This window comes from Aulonocara sp. 'chitande type north' Nkhata Bay, linkage group LG6 (assembly GCF_057382095.1).
Source record: "Aulonocara sp. 'chitande type north' Nkhata Bay isolate Kocher_YH1m ecotype deep benthic linkage group LG6, A_spYH_male_GT1.1, whole genome shotgun sequence".
Taxonomy (NCBI): Eukaryota; Metazoa; Chordata; class Actinopteri; order Cichliformes; family Cichlidae; genus Aulonocara; species Aulonocara sp. 'chitande type north' Nkhata Bay.
Window position 1 is genome coordinate 33,294,641 of NC_141349.1, and position 21,789 is coordinate 33,316,429.

The window sequence follows — 21,789 nt, forward strand, 5'->3', positions numbered from 1 at the left end:
TCTGTCACCTAAACTGAGCATGCCCAGAAGTGATAATGCAGCTGATACAAATTATCTCATGCTGCGTGATACATATGAAAGAAAAACTCTAGTAAATCTCCCAAACTGAGGTCACATGTAAAAAAAGGCTATAGCCTGTATATAAAGGATGGCTGTAGCCACATTACATCACCCACTCCTACACATCATGACCAATCTTACTGAGGGTCTGAGGGCTTGTTAATCACAGTGTAGGCCTTCACCAAATTAGACCCTATTTCATTGTTTATTTTATTCTAAAAGTAGTTTACAATATGAACACTATACTTTATTAAATAACAGACAATAAAAGGGGAGAGTTACTGAGATATTAAGTGAGAAGTCTACTTGCATCTTCTTCTATGCAAGTGGATTTCTTTCTGCAAGCACTCGCCCACTGCTGGCTATGAGGTTTAAAATGGCTTTATTATTCAGACTCAGAGTATACTACTACTACTGGATTTGTGTGGTAGGGTTGTGATTACTACAGTTTTTTACATTGAGAAGGGCTAGGGCTGCACTAAAGCCTCGACCAGTATTGACTTGAATTGTAGGTACTTCATTTTTTTTATTTCAAAGGGAAGGAGTGTTTGGAATAATAAAGCTATTTTTAACTCTTTACCCCTTGAAAGCCTGCTAGGAGTAAGCCCTTCAAATCCTTTTCTGAACTAAGCAGTTTCTGGTGATTGGGTTTGCATCAGAAGTTAGTGAGGGTGGTCTCTGCCTTTGCTGCTACCTTTGGAAAAATCTGGAAACTATTTTAATGGCAGACTAAAGACAACATTTTTATTCTAAAAGGTCAAAACTCATTAAGGCCACAGAGCGGGTCATCAAATAACGTCTTTATAGGGAAAAGCATTTGGACAGTGTGATGCATTTATAAGGATGCATAGTTATGGTTATTGACCAGTTTGAGGAAAATATTACAACAGTTCAAATAAAATGACTTGTCGTCACTCATGTGACTTACAGATCACCTCGCCCTTAGGTTGGGAACAACGGCCTTAAAAATCCGCTGTAATAAGACTTCACGTGTGAAAATAATGACAAGGATTATTCATAGCACAACAATAACTTGTCACGGAAAGATTTCCTTATACACAAACCTTACAAAGTGCTGCTTTATATAGCCATGGGATCATGACTCAATGCATATGTTTACTCTCATCATGACTTCTGTCCTTCCAGAGTTCTTGGGTCTGTTGATGATTTTCACATTTAATCAGTGCCATATTTTTCAGTTTGAACTATAAACACACATACGTATACATTCATATTAATTCACTCCTTGATTAAAGATAAAGGCACCAGAGTCCCCCCACCCACCACCACCCCACCCATGCTCACTCAACAAAGCGTCCTGTATGTCAGCACAGGTCTTTCTCTTCCATGAGGCTGTTCTACAATACTGAAACCTCATGAAAATGCAGCATTAAGCTTATAAAACTACTCCGTTCATGGAAATGTTAAAGTAAAATGATTGTGTATGGATTATGTCAAACTAAAGCTGAAGAATGATATGGACTGTGAAGCACAAACATGAAAAAAAATGAGCATCGGGTTCTTAAAATACAGTTTTATTTGTGAATTTACACAGATTAGCAATACATCTAAAAGCAACTCCATTAGATAACCATTTATATAGGATTTTCACAGGTCACAAAGTAGCTTGGCTCATTCTGGCATGCCAAAGCAAAACTCGTTCTTTTTGTTTGTTTACTTTTTTTTGGTTTGTTTTTTTGTGTTGAACAGAAAAAAAAAAAAGAAAAAAAAGAGGGTGAGACATTAGCAAAGCAAGGTGCAAACAGTCAAAAACAGATGAGAAAATAAAAAGGATGTGATGCAAATTCAGTTCATCTGGAAGCAATTTTGCTAAAAAAAGAAAAAAAGGGGTTAATAAAAAAAAAAAAAAAACACCACCTAATGCGTTCTGCAAACTTAAAAAAAAAAAAAAGAAAAGAAAAAAAAACCGTACTGCGATACAAATGGAGGATGAAAAAAGATTTCCTGGAGGAGCGATGTATCAAAGAAAACCAAAAAAACAACATCTGAGTGGTGAAAATATGGTGTGTTAGTATCAGGTTGTCCTTTTCCCCTGCTCCTGTCTACTACACACAGATAAGCACTTCCATTTCCTCTCTTTCTCCATCTTTCAGTTGTGTGCCCTCAGTTCTTCGCCCGGAGCCAAAAGCTATCGTTTAACACGGCTAAAGATGTGCCCCTAAACCCTCCCGCACTCCCTCCAAATCCAATACTTCACATTGCTAGCTGGGATATTGGTACATCTGGTTAAACTGCAGGGGGGAGGATATGCAGCAACCCATCACACTTTGGCTTTGCTGAGTTCAACTGTGGGTCATCCGCCAGTTACAACAGGATCGTGTTTAGAAGAGAAATTACAGGAGGGGAGGCTTTAGAAGCTGAAATAATGACCGGGCCCGGAAAGGAATCATAAAAAAATAAAATGTCCTATGACCTCCTAATGATGTTCCAGTTCTTGGAGGAAATAAAACCGCAAATTAAGCAAGGAGGCGTAGCTGCTGTGAGTGTAGCCACTGCAAAAATATAAAATAAAATAATAAAGTTTTGAGGTGCCTGAGGGGTGTCGATGCAGTCACTGGGGTGATTTAACAGAGTTCTTATTAGGGTCTATGACGCCTGAGCAGGCAGATAAGAATCACAACCCTTGTCTTATTAAAATAATGGAGGAAAAAAATTACAATATGGCTTAAAAACACACGCACGCACGCACAAACACACCAAACAAAAAGACGTCACCGCTCTACTCTCCATGACCCATGCTTCCCATCGCAGCTGGGGACTGCGTTTAGCAGAAACGCTGCTTGAGCACAGTAATATTTTCTCACGTGTGACACCAATGAAAGATTATTCTGTCCGTCTTCATTCAACTCACTTTCTGGGTCCTGACCGCTCCCCGACACCATGCCTCGCTTTCTACTTGCACGACTTTTACCAAATTACTTCACGATCCTCCTCACTGGTGAAACCACTTGCAACTAAAATGTGTTATATACCACAAAAAGTGCTGCACCATGAAATAAAAAATATATAGCTAACGAGAAAAAAAATCTATAGCCAACATATCCAGTTTTCATATATCTGTGTTATATAGTAACTTTGTGTACTCTGAAGGTTAGAATATAATTTGAAAAAAAAAAATAAAAAATCAGGCATCACTACAGAAGACAGCCAAATAAATTCAGTTGCTGCAAAAAAACAGAAAACAGGAAAAAAAGAGAAATCATGCATAACATCTGTATTCTCTGTAAAAGCTTAGAAATGAGTACAAAACAGTCAACTAATACCAAATTTGTGTTCAGTAAAAATGAGATGACAAACTAGAAATAGAGATGCTTGCTTAAGATGAGATTGTTTTTTCCTCCCATTAATTTGGCAAAAAACCAACAAACACTGAGATGAAAAGGACAAGATGAAAAAAAAAATGCTACATAAATATTCTCTCTCAGATAAAAGTTGTGATAGACTGTCAGCCTCACTGTCTCTACTCTTAAAACTCATCTGTAGTTCAACCACAACAAGCTGAAAAGAAGGTTTTTGTCAGAAGCCTGTGCTTACAGTAGCCTGAAGAGCGTGAGAGAGCCTCTCTCACAGTAAATAAATCAACACAAACCCTGTGGCTGTTTTCTTTTTCCCTCTGAGACCAGTTTTCCAGTGTGACTTGAAATTTTATGTGGTCTCGCTGTTCCATATGCAGAGTCAGGTGACCGGGATATAAAAAAAAAAAAGAAGAAGAAGAAGGAGGAGGTGGTAAAAGGGCTGGAAGGTCTTAGAAGGGGAGGAAAAAAAGCGTTTCTTTTAAACGTGTGCAGTTTTACAACACTCGGGCTGCATTCCAATTATTTGAAGCAAGAAAAAAACAACGTGGTTTCACGTTCCATTTTTCAACCCGGGAATAATCACAGGAGTAGCCAAAAACTCAGGATCTAAACCGGCCTTCAATGACACTTTCAAGGAGCCCCGTTAAAGCCCTGCACAGGAGGTCAGGTGTGCAGACACCCCACTACCAGCCCTAGCCACCCCACATCTGTTGCAGTTTTAATCTGTGGCCTCGCTTGCCCGCCCCAAACCCCTAAGCTTTCTTGTCTTTTTGCAGAAGGAGAAAACGTCTCTTTTTTTATTACAAACAGATTTTTGTTAATTCGTTTCCTCTGCCTTTTGCACATAAAACCTTTTGTTAAAAAACAAATAAAATTAAAAACATAAAAGGACATTTAAAACAAAATAAAAACAGACATTATTAAAACAGAAAACGGGGGTTTGCTTGCCCCTCATTCTTCTATGCAGATGATCTCCCCGTCTGCCTCGCCCCCTGCTGCCTGCTCGCTCTCAAGCCTCCGTCTTCTCTTTCTTTTTGTTTTTCTTCAGGAAGGATGGGGTGCGGAACTTCTTCTTCTTCTTGGTGTTGGGCGACTTGGAGGGCGAGCTCTCGGGGGACAGGGCCTCTTCGATTTTCTCCCCGGAGCGCACGGTGATCTCCACGCTCTCGACGCTGGTGGTCAGCTGGCTCACGCGCTTTGACAGCTCCTCGTCCACGTCCCCGTGGTCGTTTTTACCGTTCATCAGTCCTGTGTGGTTCTCTGCGGGAAGGGAAATTAGCCAGACACAAGTTAGAGGTGAAAACATCGGGCACAACATCTGCAAGATGTGATAAATTCTCCCACGACAAAGAAGAGCTCCCTGGATTTAAGTGTTCTTTGGAAGGGATACATGTAGGGTAAATCTATGAGCTGCAAGGCATTCTCTTTTCAAATAAAATATTCTTTGGCTTTTTACATCATGATCATGTTTAGCATTTTGGCATACAAGCTATTATCTGGTAGTTAAACAGAGTTCATTAAAACTGGCTCTTTTCTAGTCGTTTTCCACCAATAGGAATCTTCAGCTTGTGGATGTCCACCAAGAACAAACTCATAACTATTACTGGTGGAGCATCACTGAGGTGCATGTTCATGTTATCATATTGGAGGAATGACTGATTAAATCAATATATTTTCCTCACACTGAATATGTCTCATCTCTTATTGTGTCTCATTGTGTCCTCTTGTGCCAAATGCGAGGCTCTGTTGTCGGATGTACTAATCACACAGTGTCCCCGTGCTCTACATATTTCGTAATATCCCTGCGTAAAAACCCCAGTGACCTGATAGCCCAGAGAGTCTGCCCTCCTTTCAACCCAACAAAATGGGAGCTTTGAACAGCACACTGCACACACTGCCTTAATCGGTGTTCACGTAACATGCCGGGAAGCGTCACATCTCCGTTCTCTGTGCTGCAAATGCAGGTTAACCAATCCAGGGCGCTGGTTTCATATTACGCACCAAACGTGTCCTCTCAGGTTATTTTCATCATTGCATAAAAACCAGATGGTTGGACTAAAAGGCTTGCTGTACACCACAGCTGACCTCATGGTGACAGTGTCAGAAAATATTATTGCTAATATATATTGTAATATATCTATATCACTAAAGCACTTCTGGATGGATGCAAACTGCATTTCGTTGCCCTGTACCTGTGCATGTGCAATGACAATAAAGTTGAATTCTATTCTATTCTATTCTAAAATATAGGTCCCCTGAGTGAACGCGCCGTTATTGGTTAATTGTTATTGTGTGGTTTTGCGTGTTTGCCCTGGAAGGAAGTGGACAGGAAGCCAGTCCCATAGTGCCATTATTTACAACTTGTAGAGAGACCTCTATGATCCTGCCATTTCTTGGCGGCACACCAAATGGCTTCAAATGTCAATCTTGCGTGTTAACAGACGAAATACATTCAAAGGGCGGCAACAGGCAAGAAACCCAGTGATGTGAAACTTCCCATTACCAATCCCTCAGATCTGTGATGTTAACACCAAATGAACATTCACTCTTGATAAGTCTTTATAATGATGCGTGTAAGACTGCGACAAAACCTCAAGTTTAGATAAAAACACTGAATGAGCCAAATAAGAAAATCAATACCGTCTTGTATCTTTCATTAGGAAGTGATGCAGAGCATGACGGCAAAGCTCTCAATTTATTGGCTGATCCATGTTCCTACTCTCATCTATGGCCACAAGCTGTAGGTAGTGACCAAACGAATATTTAACTGTTGGCAAAATGAGCCTTCTTTGAATGTCTGGGCTCTCTATTAGAGATAGGGGTGAGCAGCTCAGAGGAGAGATGCTGCTCCTCTACATCAAAAGGAAAGGCGACTCAGGCATCTGATCAGGACGCCTTCTAGGCAAGGTGTTTCAGGCATGTTCAACAAGGAGGAGACCTCTGGGCAGGACATGGTAGACAGCTTACCCCCCCAAGACTGTCTGGTGAGAGGGGGGTCTGGGCATCACTACTCACACCGTAGCAGACCCAGATAACTAGCAGAAAATGGAAGTATGAGTTTTCATCAGGAGGGAGTTCGTTTATCTTAGCAATAAAATGAGAGAAAAGTGCTGGACTGATATAACCACAAATTGATGCCATTTCTTGAAGCAGCTACTCTCTGGCAACCAATTGCAAAATCACAGAAATCCCTGAATGCTTGATAAGTTTACAAGACTTCAAGTCTTTAAAAATTGCTTCTCCCATTGCTCTAAAAAACAAACAAACCTTTGGACCCTCAATGGCAAAATAATAAGTGTATAAAATATGAATTCATACCTTTCAGGCAATGCTACATTTTCATAACCCAATATAAATTTGAATTGTCCAAAAAAAAAAAAAAAAAAGCCAGAGAGGTATTAAATGTAGTGAAACTGTTGCAGTTTCATTGAATTAGATGACCACGTTTTAACATGAAAGACTAGTTAGTACAGCATGAGCTAGTTCAGGCACTGTATAATAAGCATTTAGTCTATTGCAGTTAAATTTACGCTCTCATGCTCGTCCACAAACACACGTCGGACATTAAAGTCAAAAAGCAAGACAGTGAAGCTCATTCTGAAAAACAATTCAGTCTGTGAGTGAGTGATACCTTCTTTAGCTGAAGTGCTTTGCGGGGACTGGGTGACAGACAGAGACTGAGAGAGAGTGGAGCCATCGTCAGAGGTTAGCTCGTGCTCGCCATCTGCAGGGAGGGTAGGGACGGGGCCAGGTGGGGGGAGGTTGTGAGGGTTGGATGAGAGGATTGTGGCAGGGTGTAGGGGGTGGAAGTAGAGGGAAGACAGCAGGGGTGAGTGGGATGAGAGGTTGGAGGGAATTGGGATGAAGGGTCCGGAGGGAGTGGGGTGGGGAGGTTGACAGATTAGTGGTAACACACACACATGTTAGAATCAGGGCATGCACAGCTGTTTTCCAACAAAATTTACAAAATCCTTGTCTGCTGATCACCCAGCTATCAGAGTGCCATCAATCCACCCGCCCCCGGGCGTGGGTGGCTGAGCACACACTGTAACATTTTGCTAAACCTTAACACAGACAACGCTCTTGATGGTGACTTGTGGTCCACTGCTAGCTAGACCACCAAAGTTTAAACTTTCTTTATGAGATGTCTCATTTACATAGACTGAAGTATTTGTATTGTGAGACATTTAAATACAGAAAAATTTAGTTTAGGGCAAGAAAGAAAAGAAATCTCAGTCACTCTTATATAGAATAAGGAGATTATGAGAAAAGTTTATATTCTTCTTTAAAATAGATAAAGAAACAAGCATAATGAGTCCCCTTTGAACTTTAGATTCTTAAACAATTCTATCCAACCATAAGGAGCACATAGTGTTGCCACGCAGCTTAGCTACAGTAGCTTAATTTTATTTTAAACACCAATTAGTCTGAATGAAAGACGTTCCCTGATCACTTTAACACATTCATTAGTACGTTCGGGCTTACACATCGAGCTGGCAGTCGTCACAATCATTCACAACTCCTACAAGCACAGCGTATAGGACGTGTTTGCATAACAGCCTGATCTGTGCAGTGATAGTACTCGGTGTTCTGTATATACACAGATAAAAATGCGTGCGAGCCTCAGATGAGATGATCTCAGTGTGTGTAGTCATTTTGTCACCTCATGTGAAACATATAGCACATAATACGCATCTGTACATGTGTTCATACATATCTATGTCACATATAGCTCAATTTGATCAGTTCTCTTATATAATGCGCATTATAATCAATCTGTTTTTTAAAAAATGATCAATATATACAATCTGCATGTCACAACTAATCGCAGGCTAAGCCTATAAACGTGTGTGTGCGTGTCCGGGCCGAGCATGTATCAGGCCTTTCCAGACGGTCTCCAGCTTGTCTCCAGATTGGTCACCGGGGATTCATGGGGCTATGGGGGCAAAAGTGTCATAGCAACGGGCTCTGATCATGTGGCGGGTGTGAAGACCTGCTGTCTGTTCGCTCTGCCATCTTAGTCACACTGGCCCCTTACACACATACAGTCGCACCATGTTTCATATGCACAGAAGAACATTTGCAGCCATCCATACACATGGCCTTACCCAAATATACACAACACACAAATACACTTTCACTGTGCTCCAGTGTGACAGAAGGCCCCCCAGATATTGATTCGCTATTGATTTTTCCTCTGCCTCTCTGAAAGATAATAGGACAGAAGGCTAATATGATTAGCCTTGACTTGTGTGTGTATTTGTGTGTGTGTGTTGACAAGGTTAACACAGTTTAAAGCAGCCATAGACCTTGCATATAGATATAGACGTATAGGTATATAGATGTGCGTCTGTGCACGCGTTGACCGAGATCATTTAAATCTTTTGTTACCACCAGACTGCTGAGAGGGCACAAAGGAAAGTTGAGCTGTTTACTAATCAGTCTCCAAGGGGACGGCTTTGTAATTGCAGAACCAATTTTAAGAAATCCTGATTAGTTTTAAGCTCAAGTTGAAATCTGCTCCAGCTGTTTATTTTAAGGACTTTTGAATATCTGGCTCTTAGTGTCTTATTTTTTCCACAGTTTAAAGTCTTTTAAAACGTGCAAAAAACCCCTTTAATGACTCAAACACCAACAGTAGTTTTAGGTGCCGATGAGCTTTTAATCCAGGGGCAACACAAACTGATTTCACTCAGCTCTCAAGAGATACAAGCGGAACCGGATAAATTCATATTCAAGATTTCTTGAGGTCTTAGTTTTTCCTTCAGGGTTATTAAAGATGATTGTGATGGTTAATAGACCAGCATTTAAAAAAAAAAGAAGATTTACTTTAAATAAATGTATCAAAACCATGATATAAAGTGATAAATTAAAAGAAAAGGACCAGTTTCCTGCACCGGAGTAAACTGACGCCAGCACCCAGCTAAGCAGATGACAATTCCTCTTGCTGGCTCAAACTAATCTCCCGATGTGCGCGCTCAAATTGTATCTTGCATATTGATTATTGATCCAATTTGTTTCAAGCCCCGGCTCAATATTTTGTTGTTTAATGAACCTTCACCGATTGGTAAGGTCGTCTGCAGCTGGCAGCAGGAAAGAAAACTCTGGGTTCGAGTTCATCTCGCCATGTGTGCGTGAGCTTTGATGGTTGTTAACAGAAGTGTATTCGTGAGCGTATGTGCCGTACCGCTGAGGCCCAGTTGCCTTCTCTCCACGTTCTTGCGATACTCTTCCAGCGCCTTCTCTGACAACTCACTGAAAGGGTTGGGAGGCAGGGGAGCCATCTGCTCTTCCTCTGTGGGCACGTATGGCTGGGGAGGAGACAGGCAGAGGGGTGAGGATGGGACACACGTACACAGAGAGAAATAATCAGGAGGCACTGGCACACACTCTGAAATTTAAAAAACAAACCATGTACTAACACACAAGCACACACCAAAGGTACACGTACCAAAAAAAAACATGCACACACACACACACACACACAGAGAAAACAACACCGCCTCTTTAGTCATGACTGCACTGACCGACTTAAAAGAAAAATACGTTTTTTAAAAATGGCACAAACACCCACTGTGTCTGAGGATGACAATCATTCATTAGAGGATGACTAAGGCAGCTCGTGTAAAGATAAAACCACATCACAGAGTCCACATCTAATCAACTCCACGCAAGATGTGTTTATTACTCACACTCGTGCACACACACACAACGCACTTGAGCTTAAATCTCTGCTAAGCTTTCTGCCTAAAAATGTCAGAAAAAGACTCGTGCTCCAACAAATCATCACACTTCAACAACTCTCACGAATAAGTGCAGTTTCGTTTAAAGCAAACAAGTAATACATTGAAAACAGTTGTCAATTTTAAAGCAAAACTCTACTACAACACATGCAGTGGTTTTTGATCAGAACGAGTGATGAAGTGTTAAAAATCATAAAACGAACAAAAAAAAAAGTAAAAAACTAAAAACAACCACAGACAGGAAAACGTACGTTGGTATTTACCAGAACGTTTATCTGCACCAGATCCTTCAAGACAAAACATTAAACCACGAAACCATCAGCACCACAACTTCTAGTTGAGACATTTTTACTTCACTTGTTCCATTAATTTATACATTCAATTCTATCCTTGCTAGTAAAGTGCAACTGTCAAGAGCTTCATTTCATCCGTTATAAATGTGTTTACTTGTCTCCCCCTAGTGTTCAAGAGATGTCATTAAAGTGGCTTAAACTGGCAGTCTGAACAATTTTGGATAAAGTTTTTTTTTTTTAATAGTTTTGGAGAGTCCTCCTCCTCTAATGTTCTCACTAAGTCATTAAGATTAGGAAACTCCTGTAATATGCAGAAAAGCTCTATCATAATCACAAAAAAGCAAATCTCTAATCAGCCAGAACAACTAAGCCCACCTATAAGTTTCTCCTTAAAGTTAGATAAAGATGTCCTGCAAACCTCAACTGTTTTTATAGCATTATCAACACCAGCTATTCTGGATTTTCTTCAAATATCTGTAAGGACTTTCTGTTAATTGAAGAATATCCTGCAAAAACTGTTTGTCATGTACCCCGGTGTGCCCTTTAAGAGGAATTAAAAGTATTTATTGTTAAGTCACAGCATCTAACTGCTTAAACTTTATGCATTTTTTGTGAAAACCTGTCTTGTTAAAACAGATATTAGATGTTACACATCTACAGTTTACCACCAGATACTTTCTTCTTTGAAGCTCTGCTCTCTAAAAACGACGGTTTCCACAGAACACGAGGTTTAGAGGCGAGAAAGAGGAAATTCTCACCTTTCGCGGTTCATCGACAGGGATGCCTGCGAGGTGCTGAGACCGCGGCCCTGATGACATCACATCAAGCCGGTTCTGCTCTCTGATCTGTAACGGGACGAAACACACGGTGACTTACTCTAATAACCCAAACAAGTGAACACAAACATTCTGTCAGGAATCAGGACAACATGCCTGATACAGTCAGATGTTTCAGTGCCTAGATTTGTACTGATTTTGTAAGATGCTCTAAAACCAGTGCAGTGACAGTTCAAATGTAGCCGTCTTCTCAAGCACTGACTACAAATTATACAGTCGCATGATTACATGGGGACCAGACTATACACATAAAAGTATGGTAGAAAGAGACACTCTTGACAACAACTGTACAGTAGGCGACTCTTTAAAATTATTTTTATAACTAATCTACTTTGATACTATAAATGTTAAATTTAGGGGACTGGCTGCTGTAAATCCTCACCTCTGTTAATCTGAATGATTGATTTAGACTGTTTTCTGCTTTGTTTGGTGATTTCTAGATAATCTTTATTGAAACATTATTACCTTTATAGTAAAATTAATACTATTACTATTTAGCATGGCTCTAGTTAGCTACCCCCTGGTGTAGATATGCTCATATTTGGCTTTCAGAATAGTAAAACAAAAAAACCTGATACTTCAAAGTAGCATTGTGGCTGTTATGCCCTCCTTAAACATATGAGGCTATAATAGAGATTTATTTAATTATTAATTAAGTGTTAATATCCTCACACTTTTAAACAGAACCCAGCACAAAATAGTAAAGTGTATCCTACAATTTCTGTCACTCCATCTTTAGATTTTCGTCACGTTGAAAGCATCAAGCGTCTGCTAAAAATGGTAGTTTTACTTACTTTGTTCCTCTTCGCCAGCACTTCAGTGGGATCTGTGTTGAGAGGGACAAACTGATTGGGATCCTCGATACGAATTGGGGTTCCTGGGTCATCTGCCTTCATCCACTGTTAACAGAAGACCAGTGAAAACTTTGTTTCAAAAAATATAATAATAATATTAATAATATTAAAAATAATAATGATGATGCAGCTGAACCCCTGTAGTTCACAATTTAGCCACTAGATGGTGATCTAGTACCATTTGTTCTTAGCACTGGGATGCAAGTCCAGCCAAAACACAGCAGTCCACAGTAGCTGTGGGTATGTACACACCAACTTTCCCAGCCACACTGCTCACCGTGGTTGTCCGGCTGTTGTAGCGCTCCTCTCCACCTTCTACGCTGACCTTGGTGTAGCTGTTGGGTGAATTGAGCCAGCGTGTCTTCTCCCTCTGCTGCCGCTGCTGGAGAAACTTGAAGGGCAGCCGTGTTGCACCACTATCCGCGTCCTCTTCGAACATGAACGCTGTAACCGTGGCGGGGATCTCGACGTCGCTCTTGTGCCTTGGCTTCTCCCGGATGATGGGGTGCCGGTATGCATAGCCTGTCCTGTAGCCCTAAAAGGCGTCGCAGAGGATCACATGTAGGGTTTGCTTTCTTTTATCTGGTTTGTGCTGATCCATACATTTACATAGGCCTTGTCATATGTCACAGTAGTCTCCCCACATCATCCATGACTACTGCTCCAGAATAAGTTTTGTATCATGACATTGATTTCACAGCTGACATTATAAATAATAAACATTCAATCGGTTTCGTTTTTAGTACATGAACGACAGAAATAAGCATTGATTCCTGTAATGCTGGTTGGCCTGCCAGTTTCATAGTTAGTCACATGGAAAAGAAAGACTGTGCTTTGACTGCAGGCTTTCTGGCAACACAGAGGACAGCGTTAGATAGTCATTTCCTGTCTGACCCCCTTTTTCTCTCACCCTTTTCCCTCCATCCTCTTCCTTTCCTCTCTCTCTCTCTCTCTCTCTCTCTCTCCACTTTATTCCCAACCATCTTTTTCTCTCACATTCCCATCGCTCGTCCCTCAGTGCACTCTTTTAGTCCAGCTGGTTTTCAGACAGTTTTCCACACCAGGCTTGACAGCGAGGTTCCGTTCTTTTGTCTTTCCCCCTTTCCTTTTCATCTCAGCCCCCACATCTCAGTCGATACTGACATTTCAACCTAACTGAGCTGGCGTGATCTCCTCCTGCAAAATTCTGCTTTATATTCAGACATTTCTAAATATTCACAGCTGGCAGCTTGCCGAGACACAGTATAACTACTCGATTTTTCTCCCACTTTCTCCCTTTTTGTTACAAATGTGCCTTGGTCCTGTCCTGAATCCAAGAATTTATCTGACACAAATGCCGTTTATGAAGTGTGTAAAGGGGGAGAGTAGGAAAGCAAGGGAGACAAAGATGAACTATTCAAAGTTGCAACAGTCTGGGAGGCAGTGATTCATTGAGAAAGCAGAGGGGGAAAAGAGGAGAGAAAGGTGGGAGGGAAGCATGGAGAAAGGTGAAAAGTGTCGGGTGAAGCAGGCGAGCGAAGCACACGCGGATAGAGATGCAAGGAGGACAAAAGGCATGAGAATCTGAGACAAGGAAGAACATTCAGCAAATCTCCAGGGACTGAACCACTCCAGATTTTTAAAGTTATCACTGTACTAACAAAACGCTCCTCCATTTCCTTTAAGTTTCATTTGCTGTTCTTTCCAAAGATGAGCTTTGGAATCAGCACTGCTTCTTTGCATTGCAAGTTAAAAGTTTAGTTTACTGTAGGTGGCGCCCTTTTCCAGTATTGTTCACCCACACTAGCCACCACAGCTAGTAGCTGAATAGTTCTCCATCATTAGTGCAAGAGAAATAAGACTGAAACAAACAGAAAGGTGAACTAAAACGAACCTCAGACCAAATGTGTGCCATAGTGGTTAAACACCAGATGTGACACTTTTATGAAATCCATATAGGCCTGTTATTATCGTTTTATAAATCAGTAACTGAGTGCTTTCACACTGGATACCCTTGGATACCAGGGATTTGTGTCTACTCCTGGTTTTGAAGCAGGGATCTTACTCATGTTAAGTGAAACCAAGATGGGTTACTTTGCTAAAACAAATGATTACACTCCTGATTTCACAAAGCCACAACAAGTAAAGATTAAAATGATTTATTTTATGATTATTATGCATTTTTTGTGTCATATATATCTTTTTTAAAACTATGCAAGTGTTTATTTAGGTCTTTTTTGTGTCTTTTTCGGGGGGGTTTGTGTGGTAAACTGACAAAACTTTCACTTTTGATGTTTAGGTTTTTCTTTATACACTTACCAGATTATCCAGCATCCTCATCAGAGACTCAAACTCCAGCTCACCGATTTTCCACTTGTATTGCCCAGCCATGTTGATAGCACCCGCCGAGGCGACGGCGAACACTCGTGATTTGTACTTCTCCTGGTCCAGCACTATAAGGTTGTCCACACCTCCAGCACAAGAAATGGCATTAACCTGAGGACAGAGGGAGACAGACGTGAGCTTCTACTGGTGGCTTACGCAACACAAAAATAAACAACACCCCCCTCCTTCTCATAATACATGTGCGGCATTGGATCATCTATCTAAAAGGAGCATAAGCAGGAACAAATTTCCTGACCATTTCCCCTGCAGACTAAAAGTATCATTTAGCAAAACCAAAATGAGAGACCCCTCCGGCTACCACGGCATTGAATTTACAGTAGATGACATGCAAACATGCCTGAGGGGATTTATTTCGAGAAATTAAGCTGGGCTGGGCTTTGCGGGATGGATTAATGTTTTCTTTTGCTTGACCAGGGAGAGTCAATCAGGAGATTTGGTTTGCTGTTACAGTGGAGCGGGGGGGGCACAGCCGTTCATCTCTAAAATCCACCATATTCACCAATGAACAGGAAGACACGCAAGAACAAAAAGCAAGACAACAGAAATCCAACACAGCTGTATTTTCACTTAATGCTACAACTGCCCCTTCAAAATGGAAACAGCTGCACAGCAGTCAGCTGCACCAACCAAACTACCACCGAGCAAAGTGGGCAGCGTTTATCAGCTTGTTACAGTTTGATATTCTGGGTAATTCACGTGGATGTTATTTTGACATGCAGCATCCACCTAATCGATGCTGCAAACCAAGCACACACCCCAAAGTCAATGACACTCACTAATAACCTCCACCAGCAGTGCACTACAACACACACCAGTAAAAGATCCACCATCCTGCAGCCCACAGGACCCAAAGAATCCACTGCTGGACACCAAAGGTCACTTAAAGAGGACGTCTGGCAATATGTTAACAGGTGCACAACAAACAGATCCAAACCCTTATAAATACACGGCAGTGAGAAGTGTCTGAATGACCACTGAGATTTAAAAAAAAATATTATTTCTTATGTTCCATTTCAAATACTGCTACAGCTAAGTTGAGCTAATCCACAATCCCTGACAAACACGCCACCGCTCTCCGGGCTTATCGCCATCTTATCGGAAAAGATTACGCAGACCGACACATTACATGAAATATGAATATACACTTAAGATAACCTCAAAATGAACATGCAGTCAATAAACATTCATTCATGCTGCCCAATTCTCACCCCTTGAAATCTTATGTATCACCTTCTGTTCAGCTTTACTAATTAAAAACAAAACACGGAGAACACCATCCTTCTCTTAATGCTGCTTTGGACCAGCGTCAACAATAACACATCAGATTGTTGCTCCCTTCATCAGACTCCTAATAGCCTTATTATAAAGCTGTGTTTGGCCAACATTTTCCACATGGGGAGAGATTATGAGTTAGAGTGTTCTTAAAATAGAGAGGGAGAAATGTGAAAGCAGCTGTGGAGATTAGATTTAGCAGGAAAGCTACCGCCCTCCTGGACTAATGCGTGTGTTTGGAAGCCGAAGAGAGAGAGTGTGAGTGTGAGCGTGAGCGTGTGTGTGTGTCGGGCAGGAATGTACTGGGTACCAGCAGCACTTGGCTCTGCAATGTGTACCTGGATTTCACAGGCATACTGAGCGCTGTAGATGTAGTGAAAGGCCTCTTCGATGGTCTCCCCGAGAGCAACCACGCCGTGATTCCTCAGCACCAAAACCTGGAACGCGCACACAGAAAAAGTCATTGTAAGCATCAGAAGAGTCCGATCACAGAGAGGCACTACAGGTCCATTTCTCTAACTTGTATTAAATGAGACCGTTAGATGGTGTTTATTTTATTTATTCAGCAAGTAACCAAGTCAATGGAAGTACTGATGGAGAATGTGCGTGCTCATGCTGATTTGTATCCAGAAGCTCTGTTTTCTCTAGTTCTTAAAAAATGTTGGCCCAGGGGACAGAAGAGCTTCAAGAGTTTGAAGGTTGAAATCATTATGATTTTATGTATCAACAAGGGCTTGGCCACTGGGCGATGACATCAGAACCTGGCAACAGACAAGCAGCGGAAACTCCCTTGAATTCCCAGAATGTTTTCCAGTTTAAATTCCATCAACCGGTGATTTTTTTTTTTTTTTTTAAAGACGCCAGAAAGCAAGACATACACATGGAAGGCAAATAGAAAACCCAAAATAAGGGTGCCTGACTGCCCTACTATTGCTCCTTGTTCGAAATAAACACCCTGATATTTCAATCGTTTTCCTGTCTTAGGTTAAAGGGATGAGATCTAAAACAGGCTTGATTATTTTGAACTACCCCAACATATGGGCCTAAATTGCTCCAAGCCTCTAAAAGTTTTGGTCTGCTGTCTGAAAGACTGCAGAAACGCGACTCAAAGACACATTTTGGCTCTTTTTTATCAGCAAACCTCTGGGACATACACACTCCAGTCTGAAGCTAGAGATACTGGTAGAAAGCTTTTTAATACATCTGCACAAAGCTAAGTTTATTGTTTGCACTTTTTATTTACCGTGTGGATTCTTCAAATCGCAAACCAATTATGCAAAAGTGATGGAAGATGTTGCACAATGTTTAGTCTCCTCGCTTCGCCTACCTTTGTTGTTGGCCCCAGGGCCTTCTGTAGCTCTATGCGCTCATCCTGCTCATCCAGACTGCCCTGGTAGTTGTAGTAGGCAATATCACCCAAGATCAGCGCCTCTTGGGAAATGGGCAGGATACCACACTTCATAGATGACACCTGAAGCAGGAGAAAGGTGAGAAGGAGACAGCAGAGACATGCCAGCAATGAGAAACGTTGACCGGTGGATTACAGCTGTATAGCTGCATTATTCTTTAACGTTCGGCAGCAGATGTTTCTCGTTGGTGCTCCTGTGGGAAGAAAGCTTGGAAACTCTGGCGCTCTCTGATGACTGCGGTGATGAGCATCTTTGTTGTTGAAAACTTTCATTTCTGCGCTGTCGAGTCGTTTAAAGATATTCCCTTTTGGTCGAGGTGTCAAGGTAATTTTACGGGATATCACTTCACTATTCAAATTCATCCAGCCTGAAATACCTCTTCTCAAATTGAAATCGCACCCCTCTTAAAAAAAATAAGCATCAAGCACCAATCTGCAGGGAAAATCATCACAGAGAGGTTTGCAAGGTTGGGTATAATATAACGTGTGGTAATGTGAACTTACAGCTGCTGTGGCAGGAGTGTGCACGTGTATGATGCAGCGGATGTCTGGACGCATGGAGTAGATGGCAGCATGGGGGCTGAAACCTGCGGGGTCGATCCTCAGGTTGGTGGAGCCCTGGTCGATCACATCCCCGATGATGTTGACTTTCACCTGGGGAGGCAAGGATAGGGTGCTTTGAGGATATCTGCTTTGAGTGGTTAAAAACACTTTAACCCAAGCAATAAGCGGCAAGAGTACGGCAGGGCTTTAGAGGCCACAGAGAGACGATGTACTGTAAACCATCACAACATCAGTGAAATCAAATATGCCGATACAAAACTAGCTCACAAGCAGGTTATAACCCTGCAGTGTTAACCAAGCAGGCCTAAAGATAAGCCAACATCTGTGAGTATGATGGCACAGAAATCACATTACAACAATTCCTCCTTTCTGTATGCTCATCTCTGGGAAATGAATTTACGCTTTACCAGGAAACATAATAGTGGAACGGAGTGGACTCACTGTGACAACTTCATTACCAAGCAGTTAACAGTTATTCGATTACATGACCGGAGAGAAAAGCATTCGAGTCAAAAGATATATAGAGGACCTGGAGGGACAGAGAGTACAATACCGGGGGGGGGGGGAGAGAGACTGATAACTGGACACAGAGACTGTGATATAAAACCTGGAGGAAGAGCAAGTGCAGATGTCAGTCCTCACAGTAAAACCTAATAACAAACCGAAAACACAACTTTGCCTGCAGACCTTGTGCACAATTGGCATCACTAAGCACATGTTGTTCTGTGATACAAGCCAGAAGCAGCCTGCTCACATTTCTGACCCCCCCCCCAACAAGGTCCAAGAGTGTGTTATCACACCAGGAACACGGCATCCATCATCCAGTCAGAGGCTCATGAAACAAACCCAGTTCAAACTGAGCCAGCTCAAAAGTGTGGGGTTTGGTACTTAAAGTGTGCGTGGAGCAGGAAACTATTTCCTTCCAAAATTAAAGGAATTACATTTTTTTTTTTAAACCCCTTCAAACTCTGTTTTTAATCTCTCATCATCATATTACTCAAACTAAAAACCCACCCTTCCCATCCAGGGCTTCTTCAGAGCTGTGCCTCTACTCATTAGCTTTGGTAGCAACAGATCATTTTTATTTTAGGAATAAAAAACGATTCAATAACAAAAACTGCACAAACCTACTGGAGGTGTGGCTTTAAGTTTTCACCTCGCAGAAAACTTGACACTCGAGTATTGATCACTGAGAATATAACAGATTTTTTAAAAGTAAGACCAAAGTGTTACCATGGGAAACTTGCCACTACTCAAACTTCTGAATAAATAATCTTGTTTTACTTGGTTTGAGGTTTATAACTACTTGGATAGTTTAGAGTGTATTTCCTTTTACATCCTTTTTAGATCTGGTCACTACTTATTCATTCTTTAGTAAAACAAGGAAATTCAGTAAGACATTTAACCTCAGAAAACTGCATACGACTAAAAATATTGTTGAAAATTAACCATATTGTGTTGGCACGGGGCCAATACAGCGCCTGAGCAATTACCAGCTCGACTGGTTAATACGTCTCTTTCCTGAAGAGAGTCCACAGATTGTTTCCGATCTTTGGGTCAAATGAGGCTGAAAATCCTCAGACGCATTCTGAGTGGTGTTCAGACTTTTAAAAGGCATATGGGTGTTTGGGCAGATGAATTTATTGATCTTTCCAGCAGAGGAAAGTGAATGGCACTAGCTAAGCGTGAGTAACTAACCCCATCTATGTCTCCACACACCCTCTCCTGACAGCCATAGCCAGCTGCCGTGTGATCGAACACCGTTATGTCACATGGCCGGTCCATTATTGGATCACCCCCGTCACGCCCTTCAAACTTCAGCCCTTCAAACTGAGAGGCCCTTATGGCCGGTGTAGCACCTCTAATCTTAAAAATAAGTCAAAGGACGTGTCAAAGAATCTGAAATGTGATGCAGCTGCATGGTAGGGAGGGGATTAGAAGCTGATAAGGAGAGTGGGGCCAGAAGCAGGCAGTTGAAACTGAAAAGGAAATCTCTGAATTCCTTCAAGGGTTCAAGGTTGCCTGATTCAAGCAAATCAAAGAGTAAAGAGAGTAATTCTCTCACCTTTTGACTCTGATGTGTAGTCAACAGTAATTTCAATGAGAAGTTTAGAGACATGAAATGGGAAACTTTGCTGTGACTTCAGACTAAACTAAAACAACCAGATGGACCAAACATTTTTTCTTTTCAACTCCAAACTCAAACTGACCTCAGAATCACCTCAAAGCTCAAAGAGTAATACTGACAGGGAGAGACAGATGCAAACTAACCAAAGCCAACTGCACCACAGCTGACCCCAACACAACCTTTGACACGCTTTATTCTGGATGACTTCCTCCTAATCAATTTCTTTGCCTTCCTAAACTCTTGAACTTAATCATGTAACTATTGAGCTTACTAAGACAAAGCCGGCTGAAAGTGGAGAGAGAGATTAAACAGATGGATATAAACAAAGCAGTGCCGGACTGGCATCAAAACACAAACACTAAGGAAAATCTGGAAGTGCCAGGTTACACGAATTTGTTCTGTCTTTCAGCGTATGCAGTGCTGTGGTCAACTTTACTGCCCGACCACAGGATAGATGGATGTGGTCCAGACAAACAAACTAAAAATACTCACAGCTGAATAAGTTTGCCATATACTGCTTTTAAGGATTCTGTGGCTTCTAGTAAAAGTTATGGCGAGTAAGTTTGATTGAGTTTGCAATCATGGACATGATTAATTACACTTTACAATGATTTGAGCCAGAGACAGAAGGTAAGAGCATCATCTGTTACTTTGTGCAGCAACAGAGCTAAAACTAAGACTAACACAACATTGTCAAAGGTAAAAGTTTTCTTTTTGCTAATAGAATAACAGAAAAGTATACTTGGGAGGATGAACAACCAAGAAGCCTGATTGGACTTATCAGCCTTGAGCTGACATTTGACAATGAATATATGGCATGAACCATCCATCCATCCATTTTCATCCGCTTTGTCCGGGGCCGGGTCGCGGGGGCAGCAGCCTAAGCAAAGAGGCCCGGACCTCCCTCTCCCCAGCCACCTCCTCCAGCTTATCCGGGGGAATACCAAGGCGTTCCCAGGCCAGCCGAGAGATATAATCTCTCCAGCGTGTCCTGGGTCTGCCCCGGGGCCTCCTCCCGGTGGGACATGCCTGGAACACCTCACCCAGGAGGCGCCCAGGGGGCATCCTTGTCAGATGCCCGAACCACCTCAGCTGGCTCCTTTCGATGTGGAGCAGCAGCTGCTCTACTCTGGGCCGAACTTCTCACCCTATCTCTAAGGGAGAGGCCAGCCACCCTTCGGAGGAAGCTCATTTCTGCCGCTTGTATCCGCGATCTCGTTCTTTCGGTCACTACCCACAGCTCGTGGCCATAGGTGAGGGTAGGGACGTAGATCGACCGGTAAATTGAGAGCTTCGCTTTTACACTCAGCTCCCTCTTCACCACGACGGACCGGTGCAGCGTCCGCATTCCTGCAGCTGCAGCCCCAATCCGTCTGTCGATCTCCGGCTTCCTTCTCCCATCACTCGCGAACAAGACCCCGAGATACTTGAACTCCTCCACTTGGGGCAGGAACTCATCCCCGACCCGGAGTGGGCACTCCACCCTTTTCCGGCTGAGAACCATGGCCTCAGATTTGGAGGTGCTGATCCTCATTCCCGCTGCTTCACACTCGGCTGCGAACCGCTCCAGTGCGAGCTGGAGGCCCTCACCCGATGAAGCCAACAGAACCACATCATCTGCAAAAATCAGAGATGAGATTCTGAGGCCACCAAAGCGAAAGCCCTCCGGCACTTGGCTGCGCCTAGAAATCCTGTCCATAAAAATTATGAACAGAACCGGAGACAAAGGGCAGCCCTGGCGGAGCCCATCACCCACCGGGAACGAGTCCGACTTATTGCCGGCAATGCGAACCAAGCTCTTGCAACGGTTGTATAGGGATCGAATGGCCCGTAGCAATGGGCCAGACACCCCATACTCCTGCAACACCTCCCACAGGACACCCCGAGGGACACGGTCGAATGCCTTCTCCAAGTCCACAAAACACATGT

At 42.3% G+C, this 21,789-nt stretch overlaps 1 protein-coding gene across 11 annotated transcripts in view; it reads right to left on the bottom strand.

Annotated features, from left to right (window-relative positions):
• Positions 1-1,579: 1,579 nt before the first annotated feature.
• add3a (adducin 3 (gamma) a) overlaps positions 1,580-21,789 on the bottom strand; it is a 103,955-nt gene continuing 83,745 nt past the window's right edge. For 6 of the 11 annotated variants that reach the window (XM_086296409.1, XM_086296407.1, XM_086296411.1 and 3 more), the window contains 11 exons: positions 17,673-17,822; positions 17,088-17,231; positions 16,099-16,197; positions 14,402-14,578; positions 12,381-12,638; positions 12,044-12,148; positions 11,172-11,258; positions 10,372-10,407; positions 9,565-9,688; positions 7,009-7,101; positions 1,580-4,637 (listed from right to left, as the gene is read on the bottom strand). In XM_086296409.1, coding sequence (XP_086152535.1) covers positions 4,387-4,637; positions 7,009-7,101; positions 9,565-9,688; positions 10,372-10,407; positions 11,172-11,258; positions 12,044-12,148; positions 12,381-12,638; positions 14,402-14,578; positions 16,099-16,197; positions 17,088-17,231; positions 17,673-17,822 — 1,524 coding nt within the window. In that variant the 3' untranslated portion in view covers positions 1,580-4,386. The remainder of the gene's footprint in view (positions 4,638-7,008; positions 7,102-9,564; positions 9,689-10,371; positions 10,408-11,171; positions 11,259-12,043; positions 12,149-12,380; positions 12,639-14,401; positions 14,579-16,098; positions 16,198-17,087; positions 17,232-17,672; positions 17,823-21,789) is intronic. The other 5 variants (XM_086296412.1, XM_086296413.1, XM_086296415.1 and 2 more) reach the window with 5 other exon arrangements.